General features: G+C 38.4%; 1 protein-coding gene across 17 annotated transcripts in view; it reads left to right on the top strand.

Moving 5' to 3' along the window:
* The window catches only part of LOC138745878 (ataxin-7-like protein 1), a 192,210-nt gene that overhangs the window by 155,167 nt on the left and 21,394 nt on the right, over positions 1–15,649 (top strand). For 15 of the 17 annotated variants that reach the window (XR_011346560.1, XM_069903336.1, XM_069903335.1 and 12 more), the window contains 5 exons: positions 4,687–4,769; positions 5,230–5,486; positions 10,386–10,578; positions 10,694–10,815; positions 14,395–15,322. Coding sequence is in view for 16 of the 17 variants with exons in the window: in XM_069903336.1 (XP_069759437.1) it covers positions 4,687–4,769; positions 5,230–5,486; positions 10,386–10,578; positions 10,694–10,815; positions 14,395–15,322 (1,583 nt within the window). In the remaining variant the exon portion in view is untranslated. The remainder of the gene's footprint in view (positions 1–4,686; positions 4,770–5,229; positions 5,487–10,385; positions 10,579–10,693; positions 10,816–14,394; positions 15,323–15,649) is intronic. The other 2 variants (XM_069903341.1, XM_069903330.1) reach the window with 1 other exon arrangement.

Raw genomic sequence — 15,649 nt, forward strand, 5'->3', positions numbered from 1 at the left:
TTGACAGATGTTTTAAACCCACAAACTTTGGAATGGTAACATCTGCTCAAGTGATGTGTGTGAGGACAGTTATGGAACTGTTAGTTATTATTGCATAATAGGCATGGTTGGGCACATTGTGGGTTTGTGATGGGAAAAGAAAGAGTGGCTCTATTAAAGCCAGCCACTATCCCTCGAATGGAGTTGACTGCTGCATGGTGAGCAGAATGGACACAGAGTGGAGAAAAGAGCTGCAGATGGAACTAGCAGACTCCATATTTTGGACTGATAGCACCTCTGTGCTCCAATACATCAAAAATGAGACCACAAGGTTCCGACCTCTCGTGGCCAACAGAGTTGCTGAAATTGACAAAGTCTCACGTGCATACAGTGGAGATATGTTAACACAGTTAACAATCCAGCCAATGTGGCTTCCTGAGGTTTGAATGTCAAATCTTTTCTGAAGAAAGAAGTATGGGTGTGCAGGCCTTAGTTTCTTCTTTGACCTCGGGAAAAGTGGCCTCAGAATCCTGATGGATTGGAAGAAATCTCACCAAAGGACCCTGAAATTAGGAGCATAGCCATAAATGCTGCTCAGATAATGTCTGAAGATGTGGATCCAGTGACCCAGTTAATCCATTACTTCTTATCCTGGATACTCAGACTTAAAGGACTGCTTCTGTATCGTTGCAGAAGGAGGAAACAAGCAAACAGTGTTCTTGCTCAGCTTCATCTAGATTACATCCATCAGAGAGATCTGCCACAAAAGGAGACAGGAAATCTTTATTTTAATACTTACTTAAAAAAAAATTCCAAGCACGTAGTAATGAAGGATTAATATTGAATACACGTTCCAAAAAGAAAACAAACTATAAATTACATACACGATGGTACTTACACCCACTCCTTCCCCATTCCCCCCCCCCCCAAAATAACCGATGTAAAAAGTACAATATAGTTATATAAAATAAAAGAAACCTCAGGATTGCACATGGAAATGTGGTCTAACACGCATTTAGAAAATTCATTAATATAATTCAGAGGAGATTCTCGCAAGTCCAGAGGCGTAGGAAGGACAATTTTACAAATTTAAATGAATGTTTGGGTATATGGGTGCCAAATTTGCAGAAACGTATATTAATTTCTCAAACTATATGTAATTTTTCCAAAGGAATACAACTTAGAATTTTTGCATTCCATCTTGTCATACCCAGATATGTATCTGATTTCCTTGCCACTGCTAACTCAACTTTAACAAATTTTAATTGGTATAAGGATCATTTTAATTTAGGACTTGTTCCTTCAATATTTCCTGATAGAAATAAATCTGGGTTTTGCGGAAATACAACACCTGTAATTTGTTCCAAAAAATTCCCTATATCCACCCAAAAAAGCTCTTACTTTTGGAACCTTAGTTTTGTCTAAGTTGAATGCAAAATAGTTCCTACAACTTCACCACACCTTAAATACTGGTCTTAATAATCTGATTTAAATCTATTCAATTTCTGTTGTAAACAATTATACTGAACTAATCTATACCTTTACATTAAAAGTCATACAATCCCTACATAGATTTGCCCATCTTTGTTCATCAATTATAATGTTCAAATGTAATTTCCACCTCTGTCTGGATTTATGAACTCCATGCTTAGGAGTTCCTACTTGTAATATATCATGGATGTAACTTTTTTAACAATTCCTCTCATAAGAAATTCTACTTCAGTACAACTAGGCAACAACATGGTTGGTCCTAATTATTCCTCAAATATGCCTCCTAATTGAAAATAACAAAAAAAGAGTTATTCCATATTTATTTCTCAATTGCTCAAACGACTGACCACTTTCATAACAATTTTCAACATTTATAATCCACTTACAAAACCAAATATTCAAAAATTGATTATCTTTTGAAAAAGATATAAAAGAGAAATTTGAACCAAAGGCATTTTGGGCGACATACATCCTCTTACACCAATTTCATCAATTTTTAAAAATTCAAAATATGAATCAAATGCTTCAACAATGGTGTTTCTTTGTCACCATCCATCAGTTATGCATCCCATTTATTTATAAATTCTTCTGCTTTTATCTCAAATATTTTATTCAATTCTATTTTAACTCATGCTGGCTTTTCTTTCCAAAAAAAATCTAATTTGTGCTGCTCGATAATAATTTTTGAAATTAGGAAAGGAAATCTTGAGACTCAGGAAAACAGTGGTCTCACGGTTGAAGAACTGGCTAATGCTGAATTGGACATAATCTGCTTTTGCCAGAAGAAGAGATTTGCAGATGAAATCTCAAGTCTGATTCCACCATCTACAGTAGTGGTTCTCAACCTTTTTTTCCCCCACTCACAGATCACTTTAAAGAATTCCCAATACATAGATGCTCTGATTAGTAAGGGATTGCTTAAGGTGGTCTGTGAGTGGGAAGGGAAGGTTGAGAATTCCTGCTTTAGACCAAATTGGTACTGAAATATTTTGCTTGAGAAAAATTGTCATTGGCCCATTTCCTTTGGAGTTAGGGAACCGAGTCAGTTAGGGACAATTAAAACAGTGGCTTTCAAACTTTTTCTTTCTACCCACATCCCACCTTAAGCAATCCCTTACTGATCACAGAGCACCTATGGCATAGGGAATACTTAAAGTGGTATGTGAGTGGAAAGATAAAGGTTGAGAACCACTGATGTACACTCTCTTGTGTCTTCATGTCAACAATTGCATTCTGGGCATGCACACTGAAAAATTCCACTTGGCTGTAGTACCATTGTGTGTGAAATTTCCCTCGGCTGAAGTAAAGATCACTGCAACCAGACGTGAAAAGTGGTACCAAAATAAGGGTTTTATTACTGGATGGACCTTCACTGGATAAGATTAACTTGCGGCTCTGATCCTTTAGCTCTCAGTAATCAAGTCTAACTTATTCATGATGTAGATTAATGAAATTACAGAGATGAGTGAGAACATTTTCCAAGTTTAAGAAAAAATTTAATTCTTCCATCATAAATCAACTTTGCTATAACCTTTTCCTGACTCTTATTTAGTAGCTGAGAATGGTATGTTTACCATTCAGATTCCATACATTATTTTGGACATAAAACATCTTAAAATGCTGATCACTAAATTGAAAATCTTGGGAATACTCAGCAGATCAGGCAGCGTCTGTGAAGACAAGAAGGTTAATGTTTCAGGTCAACAACTTTTCATCAAAACTTTTGGAATCTGTTGGACTGCCTGAAATTTCTAAATAAATTACAATGTTCTAATTTCCTTGTAAACATCAATTTTGCACTGGTTAACTAAAGCCCTTTATGTTAGGGCATTTGTTTCCAATTTTAAATATTCATTTATAGAGTTAACAATGTGAAACATCGCTCTTACCATAATAGGATGCTCACTTTCATGAAACTTGACTGCAAACTTGGAACTATTTTCTTGTAGAATGGTTAAAGATTTACTAATCGTTAATATGTTGATATCTGTGATTGAGGTTAGAAGATACACTTCATAAGTTTACACTAAAGTGAAATTCTGAGTCTCAAAATTAATGATATAGTTTCACATCGATTTATAGAGCAGGCTTTTGGTCCATTTCGGCCATGCCACCAAGATGCCCATCTGTGCTAATCCAATTTGAATACTTTTGGCCCACATCCCTCTTAACCTCTCCATGTCCCTTTATATTTGCTGCTAATTTCTTATCTGTAACAGTTCTAAGATGAGCCACCCTCCCCACCTCCACCGCAGATTAATTTAAAACACTTCCAAAGGGCTCTTGCAAATTGCCCTACCAGGATTTTGGACACCCTTCAGCTCTGATGCAACCAGTCCCTCTTGTTCAGGTCACTTCTGCCCCAGTGGTCCAAGAAACAATCCTTCTGGCTTGCATCAGATCTTCAGCCACACATAACTGTTCTCCTATTCCTATCCTCACTGATACATAGCACCAGGATTAATCTAAAGATGACATCCCTTGCAGTCCTGTTTTTTAACTTTCTACCTGATTCCTTGTCTGAATTTTCCAGGATCTTGTCCCTTTTTCTATCTGTGTGGTTTGTATTAATGTGTACAACAACCTATGGCTACTTGCCCTCCCCTTGAGAAATGTTGAAGTTATAAAGTTGAATTATAAATTTTGCTGCAATAATTGTTTCTGTAAAATGAACAGAGAATAAGATTTGGGGTATGCTGTTCTTGAGATTGTATGGCATTGATTTATGTTAAATCAATGCCAGGTTTGCATAAATATTCCTATTTTAAACTTCCATATTTTTATTTATAAGAATTTAGTTTCTTGCTTACATAATCTGTCCATCAGATCCTGTAAATTAAATTGTAACCGCTTTTTAAAATCTATTTATATTGCTAAAAAGATGAAAAGGATTGATTTTTTTTAAAAGATTGCATATTCCACCTATTTTTGCAGGGTTCTATTTTCTCCAGTAAAAACCTTTATTTAAAAGTGTTGGGATTCTCAATGCCTGGGACAGGGAAGGTTGAATATCCATAAATATGAGAAATTTCGAGACTTAACACAAGTGCGTGCAAACAATGAAGTCTCAAGCAGTGAGAGGCATAGTCTTGCTCATTTCTGAAGTTGGAATAAATAACCCCTAGTGGGGTTTGCAGCCTGTCGATATTACAGAAACTTTGAAAAACTTTTTCACAGCTGGTTAGTGTACTGAAATGTTTATTTTCATCTGAACAGAGAGGGAATTCGATCCCAACAGACATTGTGGTGTTATTGATCCTGAGACAAAGAAGCCATGTACAAGGTCACTCACCTGCAAGGTATTCCTTTTGCTCAGAAAGATTGGTTAACTTGTTTTATGATTTTTGTGATGGAACTTTTAAAATAGAGTTTATTTTACAACCTGTTATTGTGCATGCATGAAATTAAACATTTATATTAAAGCATATACTTCAGAACATGTTCTGAACATTATAAACTAATGACAGTTACTTTGGTATCAAAATTATTTGTCTTACTTTGAATCATATCAACATTGAAGACATACTATTTGCAACTAAGGTAATCTTTTTAAAATTACCTTTCTGATTGTGAGCATCTTTTCACCAAAAATTTGGTATTCCTCCATGTAGCTGGGTATAATGCAGGGAGGGTTATGCAGTCGAGAAATTCAGGGCAATTGTTAGAGTAGATTGATAGGTTGGGTCAACACTATTGGCTGTAGTGCACTGTTGATTTCTATGTCCTATGTCCTTTTCATAATCTCTGACTTCTCCACAGACCCATTCCCTAAACTATCGAAGAGCAGTCCCAGGTCGAAGGAAACAATTTGACATTCTTCTCGCTGAAAACAAAGCTCGCTCAAAGGAAAAAGAAACTGTGAAAGACAAGGAACACCTTCAGATATCGAAGGATGCTCTTCAGAGCCCATCACTGCCTACACAAGAGCAGGTTACAGGATCATTAACAAACACTGGTTTAGAGACTAAAATTACATCGCCAGCGAAATCTAGACCATTGAATACTGTCCTCGCTAGGTGAGTTGCACACTGATTTTTCTTAACAATTTTCAGCATTGTTCTGAACACTAACGGACAAGTTTAAGAACCTTTTCGAGTGAGTTCAAGCTGCCTTGTGAATATACTCATGCTGCTTACAGCAGCTTTCTGAATTGCCAAGGAAATTATGGAGCCTATTCATTCAACAGCTTGAGTCCGCTGGAGTAGGTACAACATAAGTAAACTCACACTGCCAAGCGGATGAATAATTTCAATACATCTCATTTGTGTCTTGCATTCCAGGCACTTAGCATCAGTAATAATATTGGATCTGATGCAACATTATTATAGCTTGCAACCGTGTACTTCCAACTCCTGAACCATAGTGTGTCTTCCGTATACTGTTGTGGATGTTGTGCATTAGACAGAAGATGCGGTACTGTTCCTCGAGCTTATGTTGAACCTTGTTGTGTCAGTCCAGAAAGTCACAGACAGACAGAACAGAGTGGAATGCAGATCAAGTGATGGGTAACAGGGATTCAGAGGACCCTTCTGCTACTTTAACCATTTTCCGATTCCTTGGTCCCAACTGTCTCATCTTTATCATGAACATGAAATCCATCTATGTACCCAACCCACATCATTTGAATGATGGCCCAACACAAGCTTGAGGAACAGCATCTCATCCTCCCTCTGTGCAGGAAGCAGCCTTCTGGACTATAAAATCAAATTCGTTAAATCGCTTTCGCTGTCTATTCTGAATCCTCGTGAGTATTGCTGGGAGAATCTAGCCAGTTGGACTATTGTAGAACTAAAATTAAAAGCTTATTTTATTTCTAAAATATTACTGGGAATTGTAATGCAATCATTCCCTTACTACAATAATTTCAAAGCATTCCAAAAACTTGTGGTGTGACTTGATTCAAGATTTAGTGGTACCTGAACAAGCTATTTCCATTTATTGTTTTGACCATACAAGGGGAAGTCATTATTAAATTGCAAATCTCTCGTGGTAGGCTGTGTGAATTTCTTTTTATCTTAGAAGATACGCTCCACTGTGCTCTTGTGTATATATAATTTTTTTTTTGACCTCCAGCTTCTTACTTCAATTCTTTTCTCACAAATATAGCAGAGGTTCCTTGCATAATATTCCATCTTTTTATTGCACCATCATTCTCAGGTTGACCACAGAGACTTTGGATGAAGTCCACTGTCATTTCTTCTTATACTGTTGATACCTCTGTGGTTATCCCACTAGTATATTACATGACCTGAAGCTGCAGGTCAGATGTTATGGGCAGCAGGAGCCCAGAGGGAAGAATGCAGACACTGTCTACTGGAACCCTACCTGCCTGACTACTCTGAGAGGTAATGTTTTCAGATACTGTTCTAAAATTAGCTGAGAGAAAGAACTGTGATTATCTGCAAACTTAGGTTCAGCTGTGTCTCAGCTGCTTTGCTAATGGAGGTCAAGTTCCCCATCACCCTAAACTTTTATTCTCCAGATCATCCCAGGTGCCAGCAGCTGATCCATGCCATACCTCAAAGTTTGCTGTTCACTGATACTTTCTGCTCTAATTTCTCCTGCAGAAGGCTAAAAGATTTTCCAGCGCTGCAGGGGAAATCCTTCAAACTCGGGCAGAATTCGGGGCACAGAGCTCAGCATTTGGGTCCTGGCTTCAGTCTCTGTCTGCATTTCAGTAATTGCCAATCTGCCAGCAGGGGTCAAATGAAAAATGGTGTCAGCCTCCTCGAGATGTGTTTCTGCCAGCAGTACTCCGGGAACACAGACCAGGACTTATCAGATTGTTTCATGCTTTAGTTTTCTACCTTCTGCACTATATAACCCAACAGGTGAGCTCAGCTCTTGCTTGAGATATTCCAGTAGGAAGTGGAGGATGTGCCACATAATGTAGCAGCCATGGGCCAGAGAAGGATCTTCTGCTGGGCATTTGGAATGTCTTGCCCAAGCATCAGGCATAGCTGAGGAAGACAGCATATGGCTTGCAAGCTCCCACTGTGATCCTTCTGTTGAAATGACTGTTCAGTCTGTATGTGCATATGCAACTATTGGTCCTTTACACAAAAACCCAAAGTGTGTGTTGGCAGCAAAGCTGTGTTATTTATATCTTAATTATGACAAGCTCTTCGAGAAGAGCTGTATTGACCATCCAAACCTCTCGCCTTCTACCCCCACAACATAAAAATCTTCTCCTTCAAGTACTCGAGGCTGAGGATGAAGTTCAGGCAACCTGTTGACATTTTGTCCTCCAGTTCACACAGAGGCGTAGCCATGTTCCAAAGTTAGGGGGAGCAAGCACATAAAAAAGGTACCACCACGCAGACCAAATAATTTTAGATTCATTATACATTTTTATTTTGTATTTGACATCAAAACACAAGGAAAATTCACTCTTAAAGGAAGTACATAACTGTTTTGTAGTTAAAATCAACATAATAAAAGTGTTATTTTACATTTTAACCATAAAATGAAAACAAAACAAAGCAATGAAAAATTTATGGAGCAACCACAACAGCCTCTTTCGTCTCTGCTTCATTACTTTATTAATCTACCTCAGTCTTTCAATGGAGACCAAAGCTAACCCAGACAATCTATCCTTGCCCATTTTAGATCCAAGGTAGGACTTTGTGTTTGAGCTGGCTAAAGGAACGTTCCGCAGTTATTAGTAAAGTCAGAAAAATGTGGTTCAATGTGGACAGGTTAGGATAAATGGAACACGTCATCGATGATCACTGATGATGGTCAATTTCTCGACACTTGAATTTGTCTTGCTGCTATTGCCCGTCATCTCTTTGAATGAAAGAAACTCTTGTTCTATTTCAGTTTGACTGTTGATGAGCAAGGAAAGTGCATTGGCTAGGCTACGGGTGCTGAAGTGTTTCTGCTTGTAAATGCCTGCTCATTTCTCTTTCATTATGAAAAATATTTCATGACCTAGCTAAAATAGACATTGTATTCTACAGACATTAATTTCTCGTGTCAGTAATAGTGTCGTTATGTATGAAACTTACATATATCTGGGGTTGTGACTTGTGACATGAAAAAGATGAAGTTCCACTGGATCATCCAGCATCAGAGAGGAGGTGATGGCGTCACAGTTTGTTTTGGTTCCCCAGATGTCAGGCTCCCAGCGGCCACCAATGCATCACAGGAGACTGAGCACACAGTTCAAAACACCGGGAGGTTGGTCGAAAAAATTAATGAATCCAGAAAGTTTCATGCGATGAAGTTTTAAAAAAAAATTAAAAATGAGGTTTGACTTTTATCGCACAAGGGAACTAAAGAGTTTAAAAATTGTTCAAAAAGCACCATTTTTGAAGACTGTGCTCAGGGTGGGGGGGTGGGGGGGGAGAGAAGCGGTCACACCCCCTTTAGCTATGGTCCTGGGTTCAAACGGAGGAAGATGGTATCTACTCTACCAGGAAGTGAACTTTTTAAAGTAAAAAAAAAAGAGAATGTCCCTCTCCAAAGTTGTTGTCTCATCTGCTGAGTATTTTCTGTTTCAATTTCAGATTTCCTGCAACTTCAGTTATTTGCTTCTGTACATTATTTAGATGATCCCTTTAGTGAAATCTTGGAGTCCTTGTTTATTTTGGATGGATGTACAAACTAAAGGACAAATTATTCAAGTCAGGAGAATCTAAAATATATATGTCTGTTCTCCATGCAAATCGACATGAAACACTCTAGTAATGCCCAAAGATTTGATGCTGAATTTCATGACCACATCGTATTTAACCGTTAAGGTCACATGAAATTCAAAAGTGTTTTTTGACTAGCTTGTACTGACTTGCATTACTCTTTACTACAACTGTGGTAAAATTTTATGCTGAATGTCATGACCACATTGAATTTAACCTTTAAGGTCACATCATGTTCAAAAATAAAAAATAAGTTGAATTTGCACCAGGGACATCTCAATTAGTTACAATGCTGTGCATCAGTGTACATTCAGAATAAAAACAAGTGGCCAAAGCAACTCCAGGCCTGCCTCAGTGGTCAGGCCTCCAGACAAACTGAGCGTCCAGAGCCAATGAAAATACTGCTGCTCCTAGCCACCACAGCAGAGTCCAAACATTTCCGCACGATGATCAGAGCCTGCGTTACAGATGACGTCTTTTGGAGCCAGCAGTAATTGAGTTCTTTACTTCCCAAGCAACGTGGTTATCCTGCTAGAATAGAACATAAATTAACCTGTATTAAAGTAGAAGACAACATTTGGAGTAGTCTTATCATTTTGGAGTCAACATTCTCGGAATCTGAAGGATGAGCACAGAGTCACTGGTAGACTGAGTGAAAGTACAAATATGGTGAAAGAATTGAAAACAGAGCTGTTTTGGTTTGAATCCACGATGATCGATTTGATGTGTTGAAAAATGTAATTGAACAAAACATAAAGAAAGAGTTTGAAGATAAAATCTATTTGGAATGAGAGAGGGCAAGAGTTTGTAAAGTGTAATGAGATTGTGAGAGCTAATGATGGAACTGGGGACTTTTAATAGTACCTTAAACGGGTACTATTTAAACCCAACACCCAACCCCAACCCACCAATTTTCCCCTGCAGCCGCTGCAACCGTGTCTGCCTGTCCCGCATCGGACTTGTCAGCCACAAACGAGCCTGCAGCTGACGTGGACTTTTTACCCCCTCCATAAATCTTCGTCCGCAAAGCCAAGCCAAAGAAGAAATGGGTTATTGATGGAAAGGTGAAGAAAAGGACTTGAAAACAAGAAATGGATGTGGAAATTGAATGACAATACATCAAAGTGACACTGGATGAATTGGTCATCCTGATCTACTTTTATTGCAATTTTAATAGAATTATGTTCCTTGCTCCTGTCCTCCCCCAGTCATTGAATAGTTTGCATCTGATGTAAACTCTCTCAAATTAATAAAATATTTATGTTTTGCTTTCAGCAGGGTTTCGACTACCAACAGCATGAATAGTATGGGTACTCCATCTAACAGTGTGACAGTGTTGGAATTGCCATTGTCTATAATTGGAGACTTAGCAAGCCGAATGTCCAGTGATGAAGGAGAAGTGGATGGCTCAGAGGAAGTTGAAAAACTGGATTGCCATTATTCTGGGCACCACCCAAGGCCACTGGGAGTATGCTGTTTATTTTACTTCTGGGTCGTTACTTCCTTTCAGTGCTTAAGATTTGTGGATTTTTTTTAACCTCGGTATATATGGTTTGAAATAATCGCTTTGCATTGTTTTATAGTATTGCACTTTTGGGAGTCGCCTGATGGGCAGAGGTTTCTATGTCTTTGACAGAAGATGGAACCGTTTTCGACTGGCACTTAATTCAATGGTAGAAAAGCACCTAAATTCACAGATGTGGAAGTGAGTCCATTGCCCACCCTAGTTTATGAGATTAATGTGAGAACAGTTTGAACATGAAGATTATATTTAGGTCCCGGATAAGATCCTGCTGAGTGTTTTGAAAAACACTGTGCTTAAAAATCTGACTTTTATGTGCCATGCATGAATGCAAAATATAACAGGTGTGTTTCCAATTCAACCTGACTGGAGTGTAAATTTTATCAAACTTGTTGGATGGATGGCTAAATAATAGTGGTAATGATGCTAGTTTTTGGTCTGTTTGAAATTGTTTTTCTATTTGCAAGATCCCTTGCATCTTGTCTGTTCTCAGTTATTTTTTGGGAGATTTTGGTTGCAACGCAGGGAGAAATTCTATCTGCCCTATTATGATATACCTAATATTACGTTACTCCATTGCCATGGAGCTGGAATTCATGAACTGGACTGCACTTCTCGTCTAGTTTTTTTTTTAAACTTTATTTAAGATTTTATAACATGAATAACATATAGGATTACATTAAAAAAAATTAAGAATAAAATAATAAAATTACAATACAATATCAGTAATCTAAATAAACTATACCCTCCCCAATAATTATTACACATTAATAACCCAACTCAAATTAGTCCAACTCCCCCTTTCCCCCAAAAATAAAGAGTGAAGAATTAATAAAGTTAATAATATGAGAAAAAAAACCCACTTACAAAAAAAACAAAAACATAACCGATTAAAATACTAACAAAAAGAAAAGTAATTAATACTAAAATATCAGACTTAAAAAACATATTTAAATCAAACTTAAATGCATATATTTAACAAACGGAGTTTAGATGAAACATATATTTAACACAAACTTAATATAAAAAATGAGTAAAGTTAGTAACGTTATCTATCAAAAATTCTTAAACAATAATCAATTCTTAAAAAAAATTGTAGCATGAAAAAAAAGATGAAAAAAAAAACTTTCTCTATAGAGATACTTCTCGTCTAGTTGATGGCAAGCAGAAACAGTTGAACGAAGAGCTCGCAAGGCACCTCCCTCATCTCACTGGACCTGAGTAACAAACATGATCCAAACCTTGCATCATTACTTTAAACACTCTTGCCTTTCAGTTACACGTATCCTCCCTCTTTTGGGAATATGGCATTTGCCTTGAATCCTGGTTCTAAGTGAAAGGCTAATCTGAGATAGATAATTGTGGGTAAAAATTGGAACAAATGGAAAATGAGAGCAGAGCGAGTGTCAATTGCAGGGTAACAAAGAAGCTGAAGAGATGACAAGATAACTTAAATCTAATCTACGTTAATCTGTTGGAGAGGAATTGACAGAGGTGGATCAGGATGAATAGATAGTTCATTCAAAGATTGAAAATAGATGTAAAACTAATGTTGAGAATCTCTTCGCTCAAGGATGAGTAACTGGTGAATTAGGGGAGAAGAAGAGCCTTGCAGTCGTTAAAAATATAATGGATGCTCTGAGAGGATAACTGGGATATTAGTTGAGAGTTATCTCGGGATTAAGATTTGGCTGCTTAGAACTGGGAGGAGGAGAAATTTTCAAAGAGGATTAGTCTTCAGAATTCTCTACCTCAGATGTCTTCAAGTACTCGTTGAGTACATTCAAGGTCAAGATCAATACATCGTGGGACTAGTGGAGTTATTCGAGTTTTTAGAAAGTGGTTTGGTCACGATCTGATTGAATACTGGAGTTGGCTCTTACTGCCTACTCCTGCTTCTTTCTTTTGTGTTCTTATGATCCAAATTTCCCCTTGGATTTTTTTGATATCACATCTTAAGAGAAGTAGGCAAGATGCTGTATGAAGGAAGATAAAGTTTTTAAAAAATGTAATAATGGGGGAATTGGAGGAATGCCAACATTTTTAAAAAAAAAAATCTTTTGGTTAACAAATACTTGAATATTAATGAAGGTCCATTGACTAAATAAAATTATTTTTGAGTAAAACATTTTGCTTCTCATTTGCTCTTTTCTTTAATGAGGAACTGTATAAGTTATTGAAGAACAGTGCTTTGTTTCTTGTATTTTTACTGTTCACAATAGCGGGGAGCTGCAAATATCTGGTCTTCTAAGCTATATACAGTATAACATTCAACAAAATATTCAGATGAAAGAACAGATGAGTGGAGATTGGCAAATTTATCCCTCTTTACAGGACGTGCAGCTGAAAAAAAATCATGGGACTTTCAGAACTGTGTGCAAACATTAGTAGTAGGGAAGTTATTGGAGAAAGTTCTGAGGGATAGGATTACTGATGAGTGGAAAGATCAGGGATAACTATCATGGCTTTGTCAAGAACAGATCTTGTCTGACCAATCTGTTCAAATATTTTCTGAGAAGGTGACATAGTGTAAGGTCAGTGCAGTCATAGGTTTCTTACTGGACGCCAAGAAGGTTCAACAGTGGAGACTAGTCCAAAAGGTTGGAGCCCAAGGGATCCAGGACAAGTTGGTGAATGTGATTTAAAATGGACTTGGCAATAGGAATTGGAGGGTGATGGTAGAGAGTTGTTTTCATGATTGGAGGTCTGTGGTGTTCCACAGAGACTGGTACTTGGACCTTTGCCATTTGTAATATAAATGAATAATTTGGAAATTAATGCAGGTGGTATGATCAGTCAGTTTGCTGATTGACTCTGGTGGAGTTGGAGACTACGTGATGGGTAGGATGGGACATAAATCATGAATAGTAAGGTCTAAGGAAAATTGAAAAATAAAGTTAGCTTGATATACAAGCCCAAAGAGACATGAAGACGGCAATGCAGATAGATAACATGGTAAGGAAGGCATGTAGGATTTTGGCCTTCATTAGGTCTTTGTATACAAGAGCGTGGAGGTAATTCTGCAACTTAAAAAAAAAACATTGGTCAGACACCACCTGGTGTTTTGTGTACAGTTCTGGTCACCACACTATAGGAAAGTTGTGCCAGTGCTGGAAAGGGTGCAGAGGAGTTTCTCTGGGATGTTGCCTTTGATTGACCATTTCAGTGATGAGGTACTGGAGGGGCTGGCTCTGTTTTCCCTGGAGCAGAGGTTGTTGGTGGGGGGGAGGGGGGGGAATATGACTGAAGTACACAAAATGATGAGAGGTCGAAATATTTTCCTTAAATCAGAGATGGTTAAAACTAGAGGACAAAGTGAATCTGATGGGGTCCTTTGTCACCCAGAACAGTGAGTACCTGCAACGCACTGCCAGAGAAGGTGGTGGAAGCGGGGTTGCTGACAGCATTTAAGAAGTATCTAGGTGATCGCTTGATTTGCCTCAGCAGAGGAGGCTGTGGGCCAAGTGCTTAAAGATGGGACTGATTGATATGGACATGGTGGGCAGAATGGCTGAATTACATGTAAAATATCTAAGACTCTGACAATGCAAAGCAAAGTGGAGGTAAGTCCATAGTGGTAGGAGAAATTCTTTACCCGAAGGCTGTGAATTTTTGCCCTTTTCCAATGGGGGCAAAAGGCTGAAATTGGTAAAATTAGAATCAGTTTTCCTCTTGTCTTTTATGCCATTTTTATAAATGTAAGTATTACATTGAAATATTAATTCTAACAAATTTCTCTGTCTCTTACCCAACCAATTGTAGGAAAATCCCTCCTGCAGCAGACAGCCCTATGCCATCTCCTACAACTTTTCCCACATCAGTCATGCAGCCACTGAGCAACCCTTCGGCAGTTTATCATCTTCCTTCAAGCTCAGCAATTACTCCTTCATACGTCATGACAGCCCCCATGTTGTCCTCATCAGGGTTTGTGACCACAACAGACACCAATCCCATCATGTCGTACAATGCTGCTTTTCCGCATGCAGCGACTGCGTTTAGTTTGATGGACTCTGCATTCAAGGCCCCATCATTATTGTCGCCGGTACCTGCTGTTGTACCTTCGCCTTCACTCAGTAAACCACCGAAAACGAAAACCAGCAGATCGTCCAAAGTTAAGGACCTTCCTTCCCGCAGTGATCGGGGCTCATGTAACAAGAGGAAGAAACTGCCGCCTCCTGTGTCCTCCCCATTTCCATCAACATTACAGAGCTCACCTTCGACGTCATCCTTTTCAGGATCACACAAAAGGAACTGCATTCTGAACCCTGTCACTGCATTGAACTCATTTCCAGCCACATCTTCCTACAGCACAATGTCTGTGCACAACACGAACAATGGAACCAATGCACTCAGTGCCAAAATAGACCCCTCAGGACGGACTACTTTGCCTGGCAGCTCGACGGACTCTATCAAACACATGAGTATGGTGGTAAGCAGTATTGACCCCACTCTCTCTGTTACCTCCTTGGTGCACCACCCAGGGGACCATGCACTTGTAACGCATAATGCTATGTCTTCGCTGCCCCTTCCTTTTGACAAGTCAGAAGGCAAAAAGCGTAAAAACTCTAGTTCCAGTAGTAAATCCAGTAAAATAACCAAAATGCCTGGAATGAACAGTGTTCACAAGCGAAGTGCTGCCTATGTCACGTCTTCAGTTTCAGAAGCTTCAAACAATTCTGTCTCCCGCCAGGTAAGGACTTGGTCCTGCTTTCAGATATTTATTCTCATAGTGGAATATCTTTATGCTACTTAGATGTATTACTAGAAAAAGATCATTTACCTGGTCTTTGAGATCATCCTCTGCACAAACTGATTGCTACATTTTCTGCATTGCATCAATGACAACACTGGATAGTTAAAGGCTTGGGGCTTGCTGACATCATGAAAGGTGTTGTAGAAAGGAATGTCTCTTTATTTTCAATGGGGTTCAGGAAGCGTATGTGAGCCCGCACTGTCAAATGAACGTCAAAAAATTGAAAAAGGTGTACAGAATTGCAGTATTGACTTTACATTCATG

The sequence above is a fragment of the Narcine bancroftii genome, chromosome 11, assembly GCF_036971445.1.
Source record: "Narcine bancroftii isolate sNarBan1 chromosome 11, sNarBan1.hap1, whole genome shotgun sequence".
NCBI classification, from domain to species: Eukaryota; Metazoa; Chordata; class Chondrichthyes; order Torpediniformes; family Narcinidae; genus Narcine; species Narcine bancroftii.